This window comes from Pseudophryne corroboree, chromosome 9 (assembly GCF_028390025.1).
Source record: "Pseudophryne corroboree isolate aPseCor3 chromosome 9, aPseCor3.hap2, whole genome shotgun sequence".
In the NCBI taxonomy this organism is placed as follows: Eukaryota; Metazoa; Chordata; class Amphibia; order Anura; family Myobatrachidae; genus Pseudophryne; species Pseudophryne corroboree.
The window spans coordinates 466,838,153-466,856,187 of NC_086452.1; the positions used below are offsets into that span (position 1 = coordinate 466,838,153).

Below are 18,035 nucleotides of genomic sequence, written 5' to 3' on the forward strand. Positions count from 1 at the left end.
GTGAGATGCTCTGTGTATAGTGAGATGCTCTGTGTATAGTGAGATGCTCTGTGTGTAGTGAGATGCTCTGTGTAGTGATATGCTCTGTGTGTAGTGAGATGCTCTGTGTATAGTGAGATGCTCTGTGTGTAGTGATATGCTCTGTGTGTAGTGATATGCTCTGTGTGTAGTGAGATGCTCTGTGTATAGTGAGATGCTCTGTGTGTAGTGATATGCTCTGTGTGTAGTGATATGCTCTGTGTGTAGTGAGATGTTCTGTGTATAGTGAGATGCTCTGTGTATAGTGAGATGCTCTGTGTATAGTGATATGCTCTGTGTGTAGTGAGATGCTCTGTGTGTAGTGAGATGCTCTGTGTGTAGTGAGATGCTCTGTGTGTAGTGAGATGCTCTGTGTAGTGATATGCTCTGTGTGTAGTGAGATGCTCTGTGTATAGTGAGATGCTCTGTGTAAGAGGTTAGAAAAGAGTCAAGGTCAGTATGTTATGTGACAGATGAGAAAGGAAGAAAAGTGAGTGAGAGATGATCTAGAAAAGAAAGGGAGAGTAAATGAGAATAAAGACTAAAGAGAAAGGTGAGGCTTCAAAGAGCGTACCGAGTAAAGAAAAGGGGTATAGGCAGATTGGCATGCCGGGATGCCGGACCAGATGCCGTTTGACTGGTCCGGATGTCCCCTCAGTGACCGCCGTTATCACTCATGCTGGCCGGCTGCCGTGAGTGGTGTTTAGCTCCGATCGCGGCAGCGTTAACCTGAAGCTAACTGAGAGATGGCTGCCAGCGGAGCTGCTGCACATGTGCATATATATAAACAAATCCAGAAGCCCGGCATTCCATATATCACCATTACTTAGCTGGTTTCCCGCAGTAGAAGGATATACAGTATGCGCCAGACAGCGACACTCCACGCCGCAATAATGAACACCGCACAGGAGGTAAGTTTCAACGTTTCATTGGCTAAACATATATGATGTCCTGATGAAAATGCCATATATTATGTTAAGGCATTGAAACGTTGAAACATACCTCCTGTGTGGTGTTCATTATTGCGGCGTGGAGTGTCGCTGTCTGTCACATACTATATATATACTATATATATTTTATTATCAACGTTTCAAGGCCGAAAATAACGTGCTTTACCTGGGGCAATGCGTATAATGTGCTCTGCCTGGGGTAAAGTGTATACCATTCTCTACCTGGCACAAAGTGTAGACGTTCTCTATCTGGCGGAATTTGTATAACTTGCTCTACCTGGCGCAGTGTGTATAGGAGGTTCTATCTGGTGCAATGTGTATAAGCGGCACTACTGTGTGGTGTAATGTGAATTGTCGGTATTATGTGGCCATGCCCCTTCCCCCACGAAGCCACACCCCTAAAATTTTGCAACGCTCCTGCGGCGCGCACTCTCCGTGCTTTCTATAGTCATGCTTTCTGAGCAGTAATCCCTCCCACTCGACAGACTCCACCCCCTCAACAGCCCCCCCACCCTTTATGAGGGCTGCTTCCATAAATTTCCCTGGCTGGTTTTCAATCCCAATCCACCCCTGAACAGCATCCTTTGTATCAATGACAGTAGTATCAAAGTATTGTGTGACTGGTGTTGCAGAGGAGCAATCATTAGCTAATTACCATCCTAGACGTACACTGGACCCTGTGTCGCTCAGTAATACCCTTTTCAGACAGAAATGTCTGAAAATCCCGGCATTTACCCAGCATTCCAGTGCCGGGTTGTTTTGCTGGTCTCTGCCTGACCCCCATTCACACAGACAAGCAAATTAACTGGTCAAGAATTTCTACCTGGTCATTTGCGGATCAACACAGGTATTTTGTCTGTGTGAAAGGGTCAAACCGGATCGAAATTCCCAGGTCTCCCACCCTGGTAAATTCCTGGGTCGAAATCCCGGGGATTTCAACCTGGGTTGACCCTTTCACATGGAAAAAGGTTTTAATCGGCAAATTACCAGGTAGAACTTCTTCACCCGGGAATATGACTTTCTGTGTGAAAAGGGTATTACAGTTATGGCAGTGGGTCAGCCAAAGCCCCCACTAACTGTACACTTCCTGCTGGAATAAATAAACGATATCCAGATTGTAGGTCGACAGTCAATAGGACGTCACGACACCATATGGTTGACATGCATTAAGACATGTGCAAAATGTTGACAGATTCAAAAGGTCAACATGACAATGGTAAACACACAAATGGTCGACAGTCTTTTGTGTTTTTTTTAAATATTTTCCCAAGTTCTGCTTGATTTACTATCCATTTGGACTACGATTGGGAATAGTAACCTGTAGTGAGCTCATCAGTAGTGGAGCGAGCCACCTTGCCTAAAATATTGCAAGCAAAGCGAGCCCACTTGGTTTCACGTTTCCACTGATTGTGGTCACATATAATGAAATGGGTTGGGTTTGCTGACCGCTGGTCACCATACCAACGCCGGGATCCCGGCTGTTAGGTAGCCGCCATGGAGAGCGAGCACAACGAAGCCCCTTGCGGGTTCGCTGCGCTTGCCACAGGTTCTATTCCCACACGAGTTGGAATAGTCCCTATTGGTCGGCATGCCAACCGGCGGGCTATTGAGTGCTAGGGATCCCGGCATCGGTATTGTGACCGGCGGTCTCCCGACAGCCAGTCACACAACCGCATCCTGTCACAACTGAGGGCCTGAGCTGACGGGAGGCAGCCTCAGTTGTAGGGGCTGAGATGTACCGGAACCTGGGAGGTTGTATCAGACCCCTGGACATGTAAGTAACATGAATAATAACTGCCCGAAGGCGTGACCACGACAACTTGGATAAAAGTCAATGATGTTTATTATGACAACTCCGCAACACAGCAGCAGTAAAAGAAAACGTAAAAGTCAGCAAAGAATAAATACAGTTCCTGGGTACTACAGGATGGCAGGAGCCACAGGGCACTGGTAGTGTGAGATAGTTCTTATGATCTTCTAGATGGAAAGTCCTTACCAGGCCCGACTGTAGCAATGGAGATAACCCAGGATTGTGCCAGCTGGTGTTCCAGGAAAAGCTGGGTTGCTGAAGATAAAACAGCTGCTGTGGATACTGTCTGGAACCAGACTGTTGTTAGCACGGAGTGGATACTGGCTGGAACCAGTTAAATAATAAATGAACTTGGGAGCGATGAAATAAGAACTGAAATGTAGAACTTGAGAGCGGAGAAATAATAATACCGGTGGAGAGTGGTAAAGTGTAGAAAGGACACCGGCCCTTTAAGGGAAGCTGTACTCTGCTGGAAGCTGAGCTGGAAGCAGGTAATGTTGTAGCTGGAAACAGATGAATCCACAATGGATTGGAGAGTCAGGCTACACCGCAGGTGGAATGCTGGTGCGGGTCTCTATGGTGGAAGTCTTGAGACAGGAGCTGGAACCTGGAAGACAATCACAGGAGAGAGACAAACAGGAACTAGGTTTGACAACCAAAGCACTGACGCCTTCCTTGCTCAGGCACAGTGTATTTATACCTGCAGCAAGGAAGGGATTGGCTAGGCAATTATGCAGATTATCAATACTGAGAACAGATTGGTGGAAATGATCAGCTGACAGAATCCAAGATGGCTGCGCCCATGCAGACACTTGGAGGGAAGTTTGGTTTGTAATCCATGTGGTAATGAAAACAGTAATGGCGGCGCCGGCCACCGGAGACAGGAGGCGCCAGGCTGACAGATGCACATCCAACCACGCGGACACAGCGGAGGCCGCGGCTGACGTAATCGCCACTCAGACACTCTGCATGCAGAAGTTCAGGGACGGCGGTGGAGGCCGCGGGAGACGCCATGCCAGGTGTAATATGGCGTTTACTGTGACAGCGTCCCAGAGTGACAGGAGAGGATACAGGAATGTACACATCAGGATAACAGATGGAATCCGGTCCTGGAGCGCTGAGCCAGCCTTAGGAGGCATCTGATGGGTAAGAAATGGCGTCCAGATACCCGGATCGTGACAGCACCCCCCCCTTTAGGAGTGGCCCCAGGACACTTCTTTGGCTTTTGAGGAAACTTGGAATGGAATCTCCGGACCAAGGCAGGAGCATGGACATCAGAAGCATTGGTCCATGAACGTTCCTCAGGACCATAACCTTTCCAGTCAATAAGATATTGTAGTTGACCGTAACGGTGACGTGAGTCCAGGATCTTGGCCACTTCATACTCAACGCCTCGTTGAGTTTGGACTTTCGGAGTTGGAGGAAGTGAGGAATGAAACCGATTCAAGATCAGCGGTTTCAACAGGGAAACATGGAATGTCCTGGGTATTTTTAAGAAGGGAGGCAACTGGAGTCTGTAAGCAACAGGATTGATGACTTGTTCAATCTTGAAAGGACCGATATAGCGAGGTGCAAACTTCATACTGGGAACTCTTAACCTCAAATTCTTCGTGGATAACCATACCCGATCACCCACCTTGAGAGCAGGAACTGCTCGACGCTTCTTATCCGCAAACTTCTTGTACCTGAACGATGCCTTGAGCAGAGCTGATCGTACGCTCTTCCAGATATTGGCAAACTGATGCAAGGTGATATCCACTGCGGGGACAGAAGTTGCTGGAAGCGGTTGGAACTCAGGGACTTTAGGGTGGAATCCAAAGTTAGTGAAGAATGGTGTTGAAGCAGATGAAGAATGATACTGGTTGTTATGACAGAACTCGGCTCAGGGAAGTAATTGAACCCAGTCATCTTGAGAGGAGGACACATAGATGCGGAGGAAGGCCTCCAAGTCCTGATTCACCCTCTCGGTTTGACCATTGGTCTGAGGATGGTAAGCCGTGGAAAACTTTAGCTTGACTTGGAGGACTTGACATAAACTTCGCCAGAATTTGGCTGTGAATTGAACTCCTCGATCTGAGATAATTTCTTCAGGAAGACCGTGGAGTCGGAAGATCTCTTGTATGAATACTTGAGCCAACTTGGAAGCTGACGGAAGACCGGTGAGAGGAATGAAGTGTGCCATCTTGGTGAACCGGTCAACTACCACCCAGATGGTATTGAACTTGTTGCACATGGGTAAGTCTGTAATGAAATCCATCGACAAGTGGGTCCATGGTCGACGGGGAACGGATAGTGGAACCAGTTGCCCCGCAGGCGACTGGCGGGATACTTTATGTTGGGCACACTTTGGGCAAGATGCAATAAACTCCAAGACGTCCTTTTTCAGAGTTGGCCACCAATAGGACCTAGAGATAAACTCCAGGGTTTTTTGGATACCTGTATGTCCGGCAAAACGGGAAGCATGGGCCCAATGCATGAGCTTCTTCCTTAGCATCGGCTTCACAAAACTTTTCCCTGATGGGGGCGTAGAGTCCATCCCTACCGTGGAGAATGCCAACGGATTTATAATAGGATGCTTGTCTGAAGACTCTGACTCATTTTCTTGCTCCCATGAGCGGGAAAGGGCATCGGCCTTGCGATTCTGAGAGCCCGGACAGAACTGGAGTTTAAAGTCGAACCTGGAAAAGAAAAGTGCCCATCTGGCCTGACGAGGGTTGAGACATTGTGCGCCCTTCAGGTATAAAAGGTTCTTGTGGTCTGTAAGTATGGTGATTGAATGAGAAGCTCCCTCCAACAGATACCTCCACTCTTCTAGAGCGAGCTTGATGGCTAGCAACTCCTGGTCGCCAATGGCATAGTTGCGCTCAGCTGGGGAGAACTTCCGGGAGAAGAAACTGCAAGGGTGTAAATGGCCATCTTTAGCCCTCTGAGATAACACCGCTCCTACTCCAACGGAGGAGGCATCCACCTCTAAGATGAAAGGAGAGTCGATGTCAGGCTGTTTCAGAACAGGCGCAGAGATGAACCTTTGTTTTAAAAGATGAAATGCTTGCATGGCTTCTTCAGACCACTTGGACGGGTTAGCACCCTTCTTAGTGAAAGCAGTAATAGGCGCCACAATGGTGGAAAAGTCTCGTATAAACTTTCGGTAATAGTTGGCGAACCCTAAGAACCTCTGGACCCCTTTGAGGGTTAAGGGTACCGGCCAATTTTGGATTGCTTGTAGTTTCTCAGGATCCATCTCTAGTCCGGAACCAGACACAATGTACCCTAGAAACGGAATGGACTTGACTTCAAAGACGCATTTTCTAATTTGCAATAGAGATGATTGACACGGAGACGGGACAGAACCTCTTTAACCCAAAAACGATGTTCCTCTAAATCGTTGGCAAAAATGAGGATATCGTCTAGATAGACCACGACATGACGGTATAGAATGTCTCTGAAGATCTCATTGACAAAATGCTGGAAGACAGCTGGAGCATTGCTCAATCCGAAGGGCATGACGAGGTACTCATAATGTCCGTCACGGGTGTTAAAGGCGGTCTTCCACTCGTCACCCTCACGGATCCGGATGAGATTGTATGCACCTCGCAAGTCCAGCTTTGTAAAGATGGTAGCTCCGCTAACTCTGTCAAAGAGCTCAGTAATCAGGGGTAAAGGATAACGGTTCTTGATGGTAATGTCGTTCAAACCTCTGTAGTCGATGCACGGCCGCAGACCACCATCTTTCTTTTTTACAAAAAAGAAGCCTGCGCCGGCTGGAGAAGAAGAAGGTCGAATGAACCCCTTTGCTAGGTTCTCTTTAATATATTCCTCCATAGAATGCGTCTCAGGCAGAGACAACGGATAAGTTCGGCCTCGAGGTGGAACCTTCCCTGGAACGAGATCAATCGGACAGTCCCATTCTCTATGAGGAGGAAGGATATCAGCAGAAGCTTTACTGAACACATCCGTGAAATCTTGATATGGAGGAGGTGGAACATCAGACGACCTGGGGGAGGAAGAACAGACAGGCAATACTTTAAACAAACATGTCTCAGCACGGGAGGAACCCCATGCCAGGATTTGCTTAGTCGTCCAATCAATTGTAGGATTGTGAAGACGGAGCCATGGAAGGCCCAGGACCACAGGATGTGTGGCTCTTGGAATCACTAAAAAAGAAATAAGTTCGGAATGAAGAACTCCCACTCTCAGACGAACTGGTAGAGTCCTTAAAGAAATAACTGCATCAAAATTTTTGCTGCCATCCATGGCAGTTAAAGAAATGGACGAAGGAAGTCTCTCGGTGGGTAGGGACCACCGTTTAACATAGGCTTCGGTAATAAAGTTCCCAGCTGCTCCGGAATCAAGGAGGGCAATGACGTTCCGATAACGTTGAGCAACTTGAAGCGAGACTGGGAGATTACAATCTTGAGGAGATGGAGAGGAGATCATTACTCCTAGCCGGCCCTCTCCTTGGCGAGCTAGGATTTGGAGTTTCCCGGACGTTTGGGACAGGCATTAATGGTGTGAGACGGAGCTGCACAATAGAGACAGAGAAACTCGGAGAGACGTCTTCGGCGCTCAGCAGGAGTTAAACGGGAACGGCCAAGTTGCATGGGCTCATCTTTAGATGGTGACAGTTGACGAGGAGGAGGAGCAGAAAATTTTGGAGCAGATGATCTTCCACGCTCAGTTGCTCTCTCTCTGAAACGTAAATCAACTTTCGTGCAGAGTGAGATTAGCTCATCTAACTTAGAAGGTAAGTCTCTGGTAGCTAACTCATCTTTAATACGCTCAGATAAGCCATGCCAGAATGCAGCATACAGGGCCTCGTCGTTCCATGCCAGTTCGGATGCCAGGATCTGGAACTGTATCAGATATTGTCCTACAGTACGTGACCCCTGGCGTAAACGGAGAATCTCGGATGAAGCTGAGGTTACCCGGCCTGGCTCGTCGAAGATGCGCCTGAATGTTGACACGAAGGCAGTGTAGGAAGATAGCAGGGTGTCGGACCTCTCCCATAACGGTGATGCCCAATCAAGAAAAAGAAAAAGAGATTTTTTGCTGCGCCAATGTGTCTCAATTATCTTAATAAGATTTAAACAAAGCTAACAACTTAGAAATAAAATCACAAATGTCAGAAGTGTGTGCGCCTCTATAAGGAGTAGTGTGTTACTCCTAACTAATAAGCTGGAGAAAAAATGGGTAAAAATAGAAGCGCTCAACACTAACTGACCCTGCGATCCAGAATTAATTCACAACCAAAGTGTCAAAAGGGATTTTTTGATATATTAAAAAATATTTATTACAATACAATAAAAATTGCACAATAAACCAGATATATATCTGACATAAAAACCTTTTTCCTCACTGAAATTCTGTATCAAAGGTTGTTCTACATTCACATCAGTTACAAGTGTCAACTAGATAACTAGCAGCAATTAGGTTGTAACAATTGTTGCAGTAAAGTTACCAGGCTGTTTGTTTGACACTGTTGGATATACCCTCAAACACAATTGTTAAATGTAGAATTAAAAATGAATATGGAATACAGTCATAGGCTCTATATACAAGAGCTGTATTCTAAAACGTCTCAAAGTTCCAGGAGCCGATGACAGGTGATAATGAATAGTTAGATTACCTCTCCAATAAGGCTGAGTGGTCCCGAGCGTCCTCGGGTGAGCCCAGGAAGCCCAAATAGAACTGCAGAGTTGAAAGCACTGGCTGTGCTAGCCGGGGTCCCGCTGTTTAAGCCTGCTATCCCTGGGCGTGCACCGCCCGTTGCAGTCTGTAGGGAAAGACAGGTGTGTGGCTGCTGTGATGGAGAGCCCACTGCAGGAATATAGTGCTTAGTGGAACGCCTCGATCTCCCAGGACTGGCACCGTCCGTTGAAGATGTAGGGGAGAGAGGCTGCTGGTTAACCACTGGCGCTATACGGAGCTAGGAGTTCGGCTGTGTCCTGTCCTGGCAGCCGCACTGTTTGCTCCCGTAGGAGGTGAACCGGAGCCGTGCGGAGAGTATCAAAGATTACAACCAGTCAGTGAGGCATAAGGGGGAGGAGTCCTGACGCGTTTCGTCACGTGACCCGTGACTTTTTCAAAGATCAAGGGCTGAGCCACTGAGAAGAGAAATAATGTAGGCAATTTTTGTACGGTCACTGGGAAAATTGCCAGGTTGTAGCTCAAACTGAATCTCACACTGGTTGAGAAATCCCCTGCAGAATCTTGGAGATCCGTCAAATTTTGCTGGCGTTGGAAGATGAAGACGTGGAGCAGAAATGGGTAAGGTGGGTGGGGTTATAGCTGGAGTCACTGTGGTTGACGCACCAGACGCGCCTGATCCACGGAGAGTTGTCTGAATCCCATCCAGCCGAGTAGAGAGATCCTGGAGACAGCGGATGATGTGGCCCTGTGCAGCCTCCTGATGTTCTAGTCGGGCTGCCAGTTCTTGCATCGGCCTGGCCGCTTGATCCTGGTCTCCGGCTGGATTCATTAGGTCAGTGCTTACTGTCACAACTGAGGGCCTAAGCTGACGGGAGGCAGCCTCAGTTGTAGGGGCTGAGATGTACCGGAACCTGGGAGGTTGTATCAGACCCCTGGACATGTAAGTAACATGAATAATAACTGCCCGAAGGCGTGACCACGACAACTTGGATAAAAGTCAATGATGTTTATTATGACAACTCCGCAACACAGCAGCAGTAAAAGAAAACGTAAAAGTCAGCAAAGAATAAATACAGTTCCTGGGTACTACAGGATGGCAGGAGCCACAGGGCACTGGTAGTGTGAGATAGTTCTTATGATCTTCTAGATGGAAAGTCCTTACCAGGCCCGACTGTAGCAATGGAGATAACCCAGGATTGTGCCAGCTGGTGTTCCAGGAAAAGCTGGGTTGCTGAAGATAAAACAGCTGCTGTGGATACTGGCTGGAACCAGACTGTTGTTAGCACGGAGTGGATACTGGCTGGAACCAGTTAAATAATAAATGAACTTGGGAGCGATGAAATAAGAACTGAAATGTAGAACTTGAGAGCGGAGAAATAATAATACCGGTGGAGAGTGGTAAAGTGTAGAAAGGACACCGGCCCTTTAAGGGAAGCTGTACTCTGCTGGAAGCTGAGCTGGAAGCAGGTAATGTTGTAGCTGGAAACAGATGAATCCACAATGGATTGGAGAGTCAGGCTACACCGCAGGTGGAATGCTGGTGCGGGTCTCTATGGTGGAAGTCTTGAGACAGGAGCTGGAACCTGGAAGACAATCACAGGAGAGAGACAAACAGGAACTAGGTTTGACAACCAAAGCACTGACGCCTTCCTTGCTCAGGCACAGTGTATTTATACCTGCAGCAAGGAAGGGATTGGCTAGGCAATTATGCAGATTATCAATACTGAGAACAGATTGGTGGAAATGATCAGCTGACAGAATCCAAGATGGCTGCGCCCATGCAGACACTTGGAGGGAAGTTTGGTTTGTAATCCATGTGGTAATGAAAACAGTAATGGCGGCGCCGGCCACCGGAGACAGGAGGCGCCAGGCTGACAGATGCACATCCAACCACGCGGACACAGCGGAGGCCGCGGCTGACGTAATCGCCACTCAGACACTCTGCATGCAGAAGTTCAGGGACGGCGGCGGAGGCCGCGGGAGACGCCATGCCAGGTGTAATATGGCGTTTACTGTGACAGCGTCCCAGAGTGACAGGAGAGGATACAGGAATGTACACATCAGGATAACAGATGGAATCCGGTCCTGGAGCGCTGAGCCAGCCTTAGGAGGCATCTGATGGGTAAGAAATGGCGTCCAGATACCCGGATCGTGACACATCCCAATGAAATACCCAAAATTACACCCCAAAAAAAAGTATATATCTATGTTTATCTACAACTGAGTGTTAATGAGATTACAAAATAGAAAGAACTAAACAATATTGTAAATATGGATTCATATATTTTAAATGGCGCTGATTCAATCTGGTTAGCAAAATTAGAATTTTTTTTTGTTACATTTTCATGAAATTATTCACTGAACATCTCAAAACCTGTGACACATTTGTTTTTCCATTTCTCAGTTTTCCATGATGGAAAACCGAACTCTCTGGTCTGAGTTATTTCTGTCTGGGATGGTCGATCTTCCAAGCCTTCAGCTTCTTCTGTTTCTCCTCTTTCTCCACGTTTACATAATGACCCTGATGGGCAACTTGCTTATTGTTCTGCTAATTGCCGTTGACTCTCACCTTCATACCCCCATTTACTTCTTTCTTGCGAACCTGGCCTGTCTGGATGTGTGCTGCTCTTCCCTCACCACTCCGCGAATGCTCTTTGACCTCCGAACCAATTATAGGATAATTTCTGTGCCAGCTTGTCTGACCCAAGTCTTCTTCTTCATATGTTTTGCTACTTGCGAAATACTGTTACTTGCGGTGATGTCGTATGACCGGTATATTGCTATTTGTCAACCTCTGCACTACATCCAGGTCATGCACTGGAAGACGTGTGTCCAGCTAGCAGCGGGGGTGTGGACCCTTGGCATTATATATTCCTTGATACACTCACTTCTTATGTTGAGATTGAGTTTCTGTGACTCAAACATTGTCCATAGTTTCTTTTGTGACGTATCCAAGTTGTTGCAGATTTCTTGTACTGACACATTCGTCAACCTGTTGTCCACATATCTCCTCGGTGGTCTCCTCGGGCTATGTTCCTTACTTATGACCTGTATCCCATACGTCAGCGTATTCTCAACTGTGCTGAGGATCAATGTCAAGGACAAGAGGCTTAAAGCTTACTCCACATGCAGCTCTCACTTGACAGTGGTCTTCATCTTCTATGGAACTCTTGTTTTCAACTATTTTAGACCTAGTACAAGTTATCATCACGTCGCAGATAGAGTGGTATCAGTATTTTACACTGTGATCACACCTCTGCTAAATCCTCTGATCTACAGTTTGAGGAATCAAGAGCTAAAAGCTGCTCTGCAAAGACTTTACAAAACTTATACATTTTGCTTAAGAGAAAATACAAATATTTGAACCCTAGACTTGGAATTTATCTTGAGTCCTTCAAATATTTCCATATACCATTCCTACTGCAACCCTATATGCTGTATCCTTTAGCTAGCTGAGCGTTGGGTAAGACCTCTTTGTAGCTCTAGGAGGCTTTCTAAATTATTTTGTTGCACAAAGAGATTAGCACACGGAACTCCTTCAAACAGTGTTTATCTGCAAAGTCAGCAAAGAATAGAAAAATTCTTCATAAAACATAAAAGGGAGAGACATAAAGTAGGCACATGAGATAGTAAGGGGGTAGTGGGTGGATTTCAAGTAACAAACAAGGGGGAGATTTACCAACCAATCAGCTCATGTCATTTATCAAATACAGCCTGTAAAGTGAAAGTTGGGAGGTGATTGATTTATACTTTATCTCTCTCCAAGTTTTAATCAATCTGCCCTTTAGATACAAATGCTTTAGTTTGAACTTACTTAGAACACCTGATCCAGCCTGGATCATCCAGGTATATATACCCCATGTAGTTAACGGCATATGCCAGTATGGATAACACAAAGGGGGGTATGCAATTAGCTCCAGTAATCTCAGAGCTATTGCCTATTCAGTTGAGGCCGTTTTCACCCGTTTTTTCATGGAAATTTTCACCAATGCCTTTTCACCTTTTTTTTTGTGAAAAGGCATTGGCGAAAAATGCCTCAAAATCTGCAAAAACAGTCCATGTTTTTCACCAGCGCAGGTGATAAAACATGTGGATTCGCCAATGCACATGTCTTTCGCTCCTGCCAAATTTTTTTCCTAGGCTTTAGAAACGGCCCTGCTATTGAATAGGGTGAATCGCCATTCGCTCTAAAAATAGCAATAAGTACAGTTTTTTCACCAAGACAAAAAAAACGAACCTTATAACGTAACCTTGCCCAAAGCATGGCGATTGAAGCGAGCCATGTGAGGGGACACAGTGCATTTATTGGGGTTCCCCGTCACTCTTCGAAGAAAATGTCACAAAAAAAAAATGTTAAACTCATACCGACCTTTTGTCATGTCGACCTTGCTCGTGTCGACCTAATGCTTGTGTCGACCTACGTTGGGTGTTGACTTAGTCACTGTCGACCAATAGTGGTCAATCCTATGAACCATATCTGTTGGCCAGTACCAAAATTCGAGGCATTGATAAGGAGCTTCCATTCTTGCCATGCTCCTGTTAACTTGATTGTCAGATAATAATTCCATCAACTGGCAACGGACTACAGCATTATTGATCATTGGGGTCAATGTGGATAGTGCTGCAGAAATTGCAGCTTGTAGACAGCATTAAACATACCAGATAAATTCCAGACTAATAAATGGCGGTAATGGATGAGCTGTAACCCCAGTGGATATACTGTACCTGATTTGGATATTGAACACAACATGCACATGTCATAAAAATGAATTACACTTCATGGAAACCAGTTTATTTGCAGTTTGAACATTTTAAAACAAGGTTATAAGTTGGCAGCATTGGTGTCTGATATGAAATGTTTGGGAAATTTGAGTGGACCTTACGTATCCAAGATCTGAGATAATCACCGCTGTCAATGATGAATCCCCAACCAAGCGAATAAATGTGTATTAAAGAAATAGGAAATAGATTCATTTGGATATGGTGCATTTAGGACTTGATTAAAAAGATGCTTAAAGTCATATTATAGTCATACTACCAATCGCCTCGAATAATGGAAAACAGCGGTTCCAGAGACCACGCGATACAGACCTCAGGAATTAGGATTCTCCAATATGTGCTGTTATATCTGTACAGGGTAAAGGGGAAATCCAACTTTAGAAATGCGGTTGAACTGGTTTATTTTCCCTGTAGATGTATTGTGGGTGTTAATGAAATTTGGAAAATTACTTTATTGTGCCCTCCAAGATAAGTCAGTTACGGAGGTCAATGGAGTCTCGGTGTAAGGGTCTTGCCAGCCAACGGAGCCACGCAAATCTGTTTCTCAATATTTTTGATGAAAGTTGATAAAACAACAGTCCTTAATCAGTGGCGCACCCAGGGGGGGTTTCCGAGTACCCAGAAACCCCCCTCCACTAAAAAAAAATATTTTTTTTTTTTTTTTTTTTTTACTTTTAGCTGCATGAGTATTATTAATGACTGTCTAGCGTCCTCTGCAGCCTGCTGTCTTCCTGGTGGCACTTGCAAGTGCAATAAAAGTTTACTTTATTTTAATTATAGTACATATATATCCATGTGCCTACATATATACACATGTATATACATACATACATATAAACACACACACACACACACACATATGATATATATATATATACATGTGTATATATATGTGTACTGTATGTGTGTGTGTATATATATATATATATATATATATATGTATGCATGTTTAATATGCTATGTATATGTGTATATGGGTTCACTACGATCTCCCGGCGGCCGGCCTCCCGGCGACCAGCATACCGGCGCTGGGAGGCCGGCCGCCGGCTTACCAACAGTGTGGCGAGCGCAAATGAGCCCCTTGCGGGCTCGCTGCGCTCGCCACGCTACGCGCTCCACACTATTCTATTCTCCCTCCAGGGGGGTCGTGGACCCCCACGAGGTAGAATAAGTGTCGGTATGCCGGCGGTCAGGCTCCCGGCGCCAGTATGCTGGTCGCCGGGAGCCCGACCGCCGGCATACTGAAGACCACCCGTGTATATGTATGTGTGTATATATATATGTGTGTGTGTGTGTGTGTGTGTGTGTGTGTGTGTGTGTGTGTGTGTGTGTGTAGATATATGTATACTGTATATTTATGTGTGTATATATATATATACACACACACACACTAGTTTTACGGACCCAGCATATACTGGGTCACCTCAGTCCCCACCCCCGTGATTGGCTCCGCCCAGTTCTGGAAACCCCCCCATGCAAATCCTGCGTTTGCCACTGCTTAATCATAAACCAGTGAAGCGGTCTGGGGTCTGGGGAGGGGTGGGGAGCTTCCAGGATCTTCTGTTTATTCCACTCCTTTCATGAACTCCAGAAATTCTGCAAAGACATTAAAATAATATAATCTCTCAAAAAGACAATTTAACAGGAAACACGTTAATTTATGTTAAAAACGAATTGTGCATTTTAAGTGATTTCCTTCAATGTAAAGTGTGATCTCTGCATTGAATACAGACGGACAGATGGACAGACTAGGCAAGTGTGTGCCTATAAAAGTAGCTACTATCAAGCCAGATTACTATATTCAACCCTACAGTCCTGGAATAAAAATGTCCAAAAATATGTAACGGCCCGGGCATTAGAAGTTATTTATGAAATACAGATATTCAAATATTAAAGTCATAATTATTAATCAAAGGTGGTCATTCCGAGTTGATCGCTCGCTGCCGATTTTCGCAGCACAACGGTCAGGTAAAAAAAGTTGAAAATGTGCATGCGCATGGTACGCAGCGCGCATGCGCTAAGCACTTTCACACAAAACTTTGTACTTTTACACAAGCTCGAGCGATGTTTTTTCATCGCTTGAGTGATCGTAGTGTGATTGACAGGAAGTGGGTGTTTCTGGGCGGAAAATGGCCGTTTTCAGGGAGTGTGCTAAAAAACGCAGGCGTGCCAGGTAAAAACGCAGGAGTGGCTGGAGAAACGGGGGAGTGGCTGGCCGAACGCAGGGCGTGTTTGTGACGTCAAACCAGGAACAAAACGGACTGAGGTGATCGCAATCTAGGAGTAGGTCTGGAGCTACTCAGAAACTGCAGGGAAATATTTAGTAGCAGTTCTGCTAATCTTTCGTTCGCTATTCTGCTAAGCTAAAATACACTCCCAGAGGGCGGCGGCCTAGCAGCTAGCGAGCGAACAACTCGGAATGACCACCATTGTTTGTATGAATACTGTCTGCAGCAGTTGACACATACATGTCTGTACTTCTACTTTACCTTCTCATTTATTTTGCATGATTTCAGAATTATTTGGATTATGGGGTGTGGATCATAGGGTCGACCTCACTTACTGTAGGTCGACGGTCATTAGGTCGACGACTTTTGGTCGACAATGACTAGGTCGACACCTGAAATAGGTCGACCCGATCTTTAGGTCGACATGGAAAAAGGTCGTCATGAGGGTTTTTTTACATTTTGGGTGTCGTTTTCTTCGTAAAGTGACCGGGAACCCCAATTAGTGCACCGTGTCCCCTCACATGGCTCTCTTTGCTCGCTTTCTTCGGGCAGGTTACTATTCCCAATGGTAGTCCACGTGGATCGTAAAGTATGAAAAAGTTCAAAAAGTTTTAAAAAATTTAGAAAAAACATGTTGACCTTTTTCCATGTCGATCTAGTGCCCATGTCGACCTATAGACCATGTCGACCTAATGCTCGTCGACCAATAGTGGTCGACCTAATGCATTTCGTCCTAAGTGTGGTCGACCAAGAGACCGGATACTTGGATTATGTTAGCGTAATCCAGTTTGTGACCTGATTTATGGTCTGTATGGTACTTTTCGGGGGATGTATAAAAGCTTAGAGAAAGCTAAAGTGGAGAGAGACAAAGTACTGACCAATCAGCTCCTGACATTTTTCAAACACAGCCTGTAACATAACAGTTAGGAGCTGATTGGTTGGTGCTCTCACTTTCCAAGGTTTCATAATTCTACGACCTGGTGGGACAATAATACATGGATAGAAATTATAATAAATGCAACTTAGAGAAGTCAAAGAAATATAATTCTCTGTAATGTGTGAAATGTAACATGTACTTCTTACAATGAGGGTCGTGCGGACGTACACACTGCAGTCACATCCCCGATGGATGCAACCGCAATGTGATTGACAGCATTTTTGGTGCGGTAACGCAGCATTGGGGGGGCCGGGTGGGACAGATGGGGACGGGACGGGTCCATTTTCGGGGGAAGCTGCGTGACATCACATGCAGCCGCTCTTATAAAAAACATGGCCGCTGACTATCTGACAGCACAGCCAGGGGTCAACCCTAGATCTGACGCGTTCACAATTAGATTGTGAACACATAGGGAGGTGGCCCCACACATGCTGGGCGGCCTTGTCCTGTGGTGTGTGGCCCTCAGCACGGGCAGGGATGAACGCAAATCCGGCTGTGTATGTAGCGATCTGTGTTCATCTCTGAATAAGCCCCAATGTACGGCAACATATATATTTGTCACTTTACAAACTGTTTTATCGTTTCGGGACATCCTTGACTTTAGCTATATCGGAACATCCTTGACTTTAGCTTTATCGGAACATCCTTGACTTTAGCTTTGTCGGAACATCCTTGACTTTAGCTTTTTCGGAACATCCTTAACTTTAGCTTTTTCGGAACATCCTTAACTTTAGCTTTGTCGGAACATCCTTGACTTTAGCTTTATCAGAACATCCTTGACTTTAGCTTTGTCGGAACATCCTTGACTTTAGCTTTGTCGGAACATCCTTGACTTTAGCTTTATCGGAACATCCTTGACTTTAGCTTTATCGGAACATCCTTGACTTTGGCTATACTTATACTGTGAGATCTGTAAAATCAAATGCACATAATACCATTATATTAAAGGACGTAGAACGCCTACCGTCATAATCTATTCTGCCATCGTTATTTTTGTCTCCGTCCCTCATCAGTTCCTCGATATCATCCTCAGTTATGGTCTCCCCGGTAGCTTGTAGCATAATCTTCAACTCTTCAAGGTCAATGTATCCATCAGCATTCCTGCAGTACATATAAACCTGGTTAATGTCAGGTTTCCTCTCTATACACTTTCTTTTCAGGGTCAAGGAATCAGATTATTATCTCCACATTCTGTGTATTAAAGCTTCCTGTCTCATCATGCTTCAGTGCCTGGAGGTTTCCCTGGACCACCAGAGACTTTGGGCTTGTTATAGAGTTAGATATAAGTCCAGCTGTGGGTCACAGGGGATGTTATTCCATCTAAATAGCCGATTCTTTTATGGAGGTAGAAATATAATACCACTAGATATTCATACGAACTTCATCCCAGGTTACATTTGGGGTAAACCATTAAAGTCAGTCTCCAAGGCCATGAAGTAGCCTAATTTTGCCCATAAGGAGATAAAATGATTACGATTTCAGCAAGAAACCCTTCCTTGGGGTACAGTTGCTGCTTACATACATTTCTGATTTATTAAACTCTATTACATGGACACAAAGTGGCAGATTTTAAGAACCTGACAGACTAGTCCAAACTAGAAGAACCAGTCCAAATTGAATTATGTTCAGATTCCATATTATACTTCGGCTAATAAAGTCTCCAA

At 45.4% G+C, this 18,035-nt stretch overlaps 2 protein-coding genes across 3 annotated transcripts in view; one reads left to right on the plus strand and one right to left on the minus strand.

The window, feature by feature from the left end:
- Positions 1-10,840: 10,840 nt before the first annotated feature.
- Positions 10,841-11,791, plus strand: LOC134958855 (olfactory receptor 1C1-like). The gene has a single exon (XM_063941562.1). The coding sequence runs from the start codon at positions 10,841-10,843 to the stop codon at positions 11,789-11,791; it is 951 nt and encodes a 316-aa protein (XP_063797632.1).
- Positions 11,792-13,203: 1,412 nt separating this feature from the next.
- The window catches only part of LOC134958606 (troponin C, slow skeletal and cardiac muscles), a 30,403-nt gene continuing 25,571 nt past the window's right edge, over positions 13,204-18,035 (minus strand). The window contains exons 5-7 of one of the 2 annotated variants that reach the window (XM_063941313.1): positions 17,336-17,472; positions 14,259-14,802; positions 13,204-14,210 (exon numbers count right to left, since the gene is read on the minus strand). In XM_063941313.1, the coding sequence (XP_063797383.1) occupies positions 14,771-14,802; positions 17,336-17,472 (169 nt within the window). In that variant the 3' untranslated portion in view covers positions 13,204-14,210; positions 14,259-14,770. Of the gene's footprint in view, positions 14,211-14,254; positions 14,803-17,335; positions 17,473-18,035 lie in introns of both variants that reach the window. The other variant, XM_063941312.1, reaches the window with a different exon arrangement.

Coding starts and splice junctions, on each gene's coding strand:
- LOC134958855 (XM_063941562.1), top strand. CDS start 10,841: ATGGAAAACCGAACTCTCTGGTCTGAGTTATTTCTGTCTGGGATGGTC.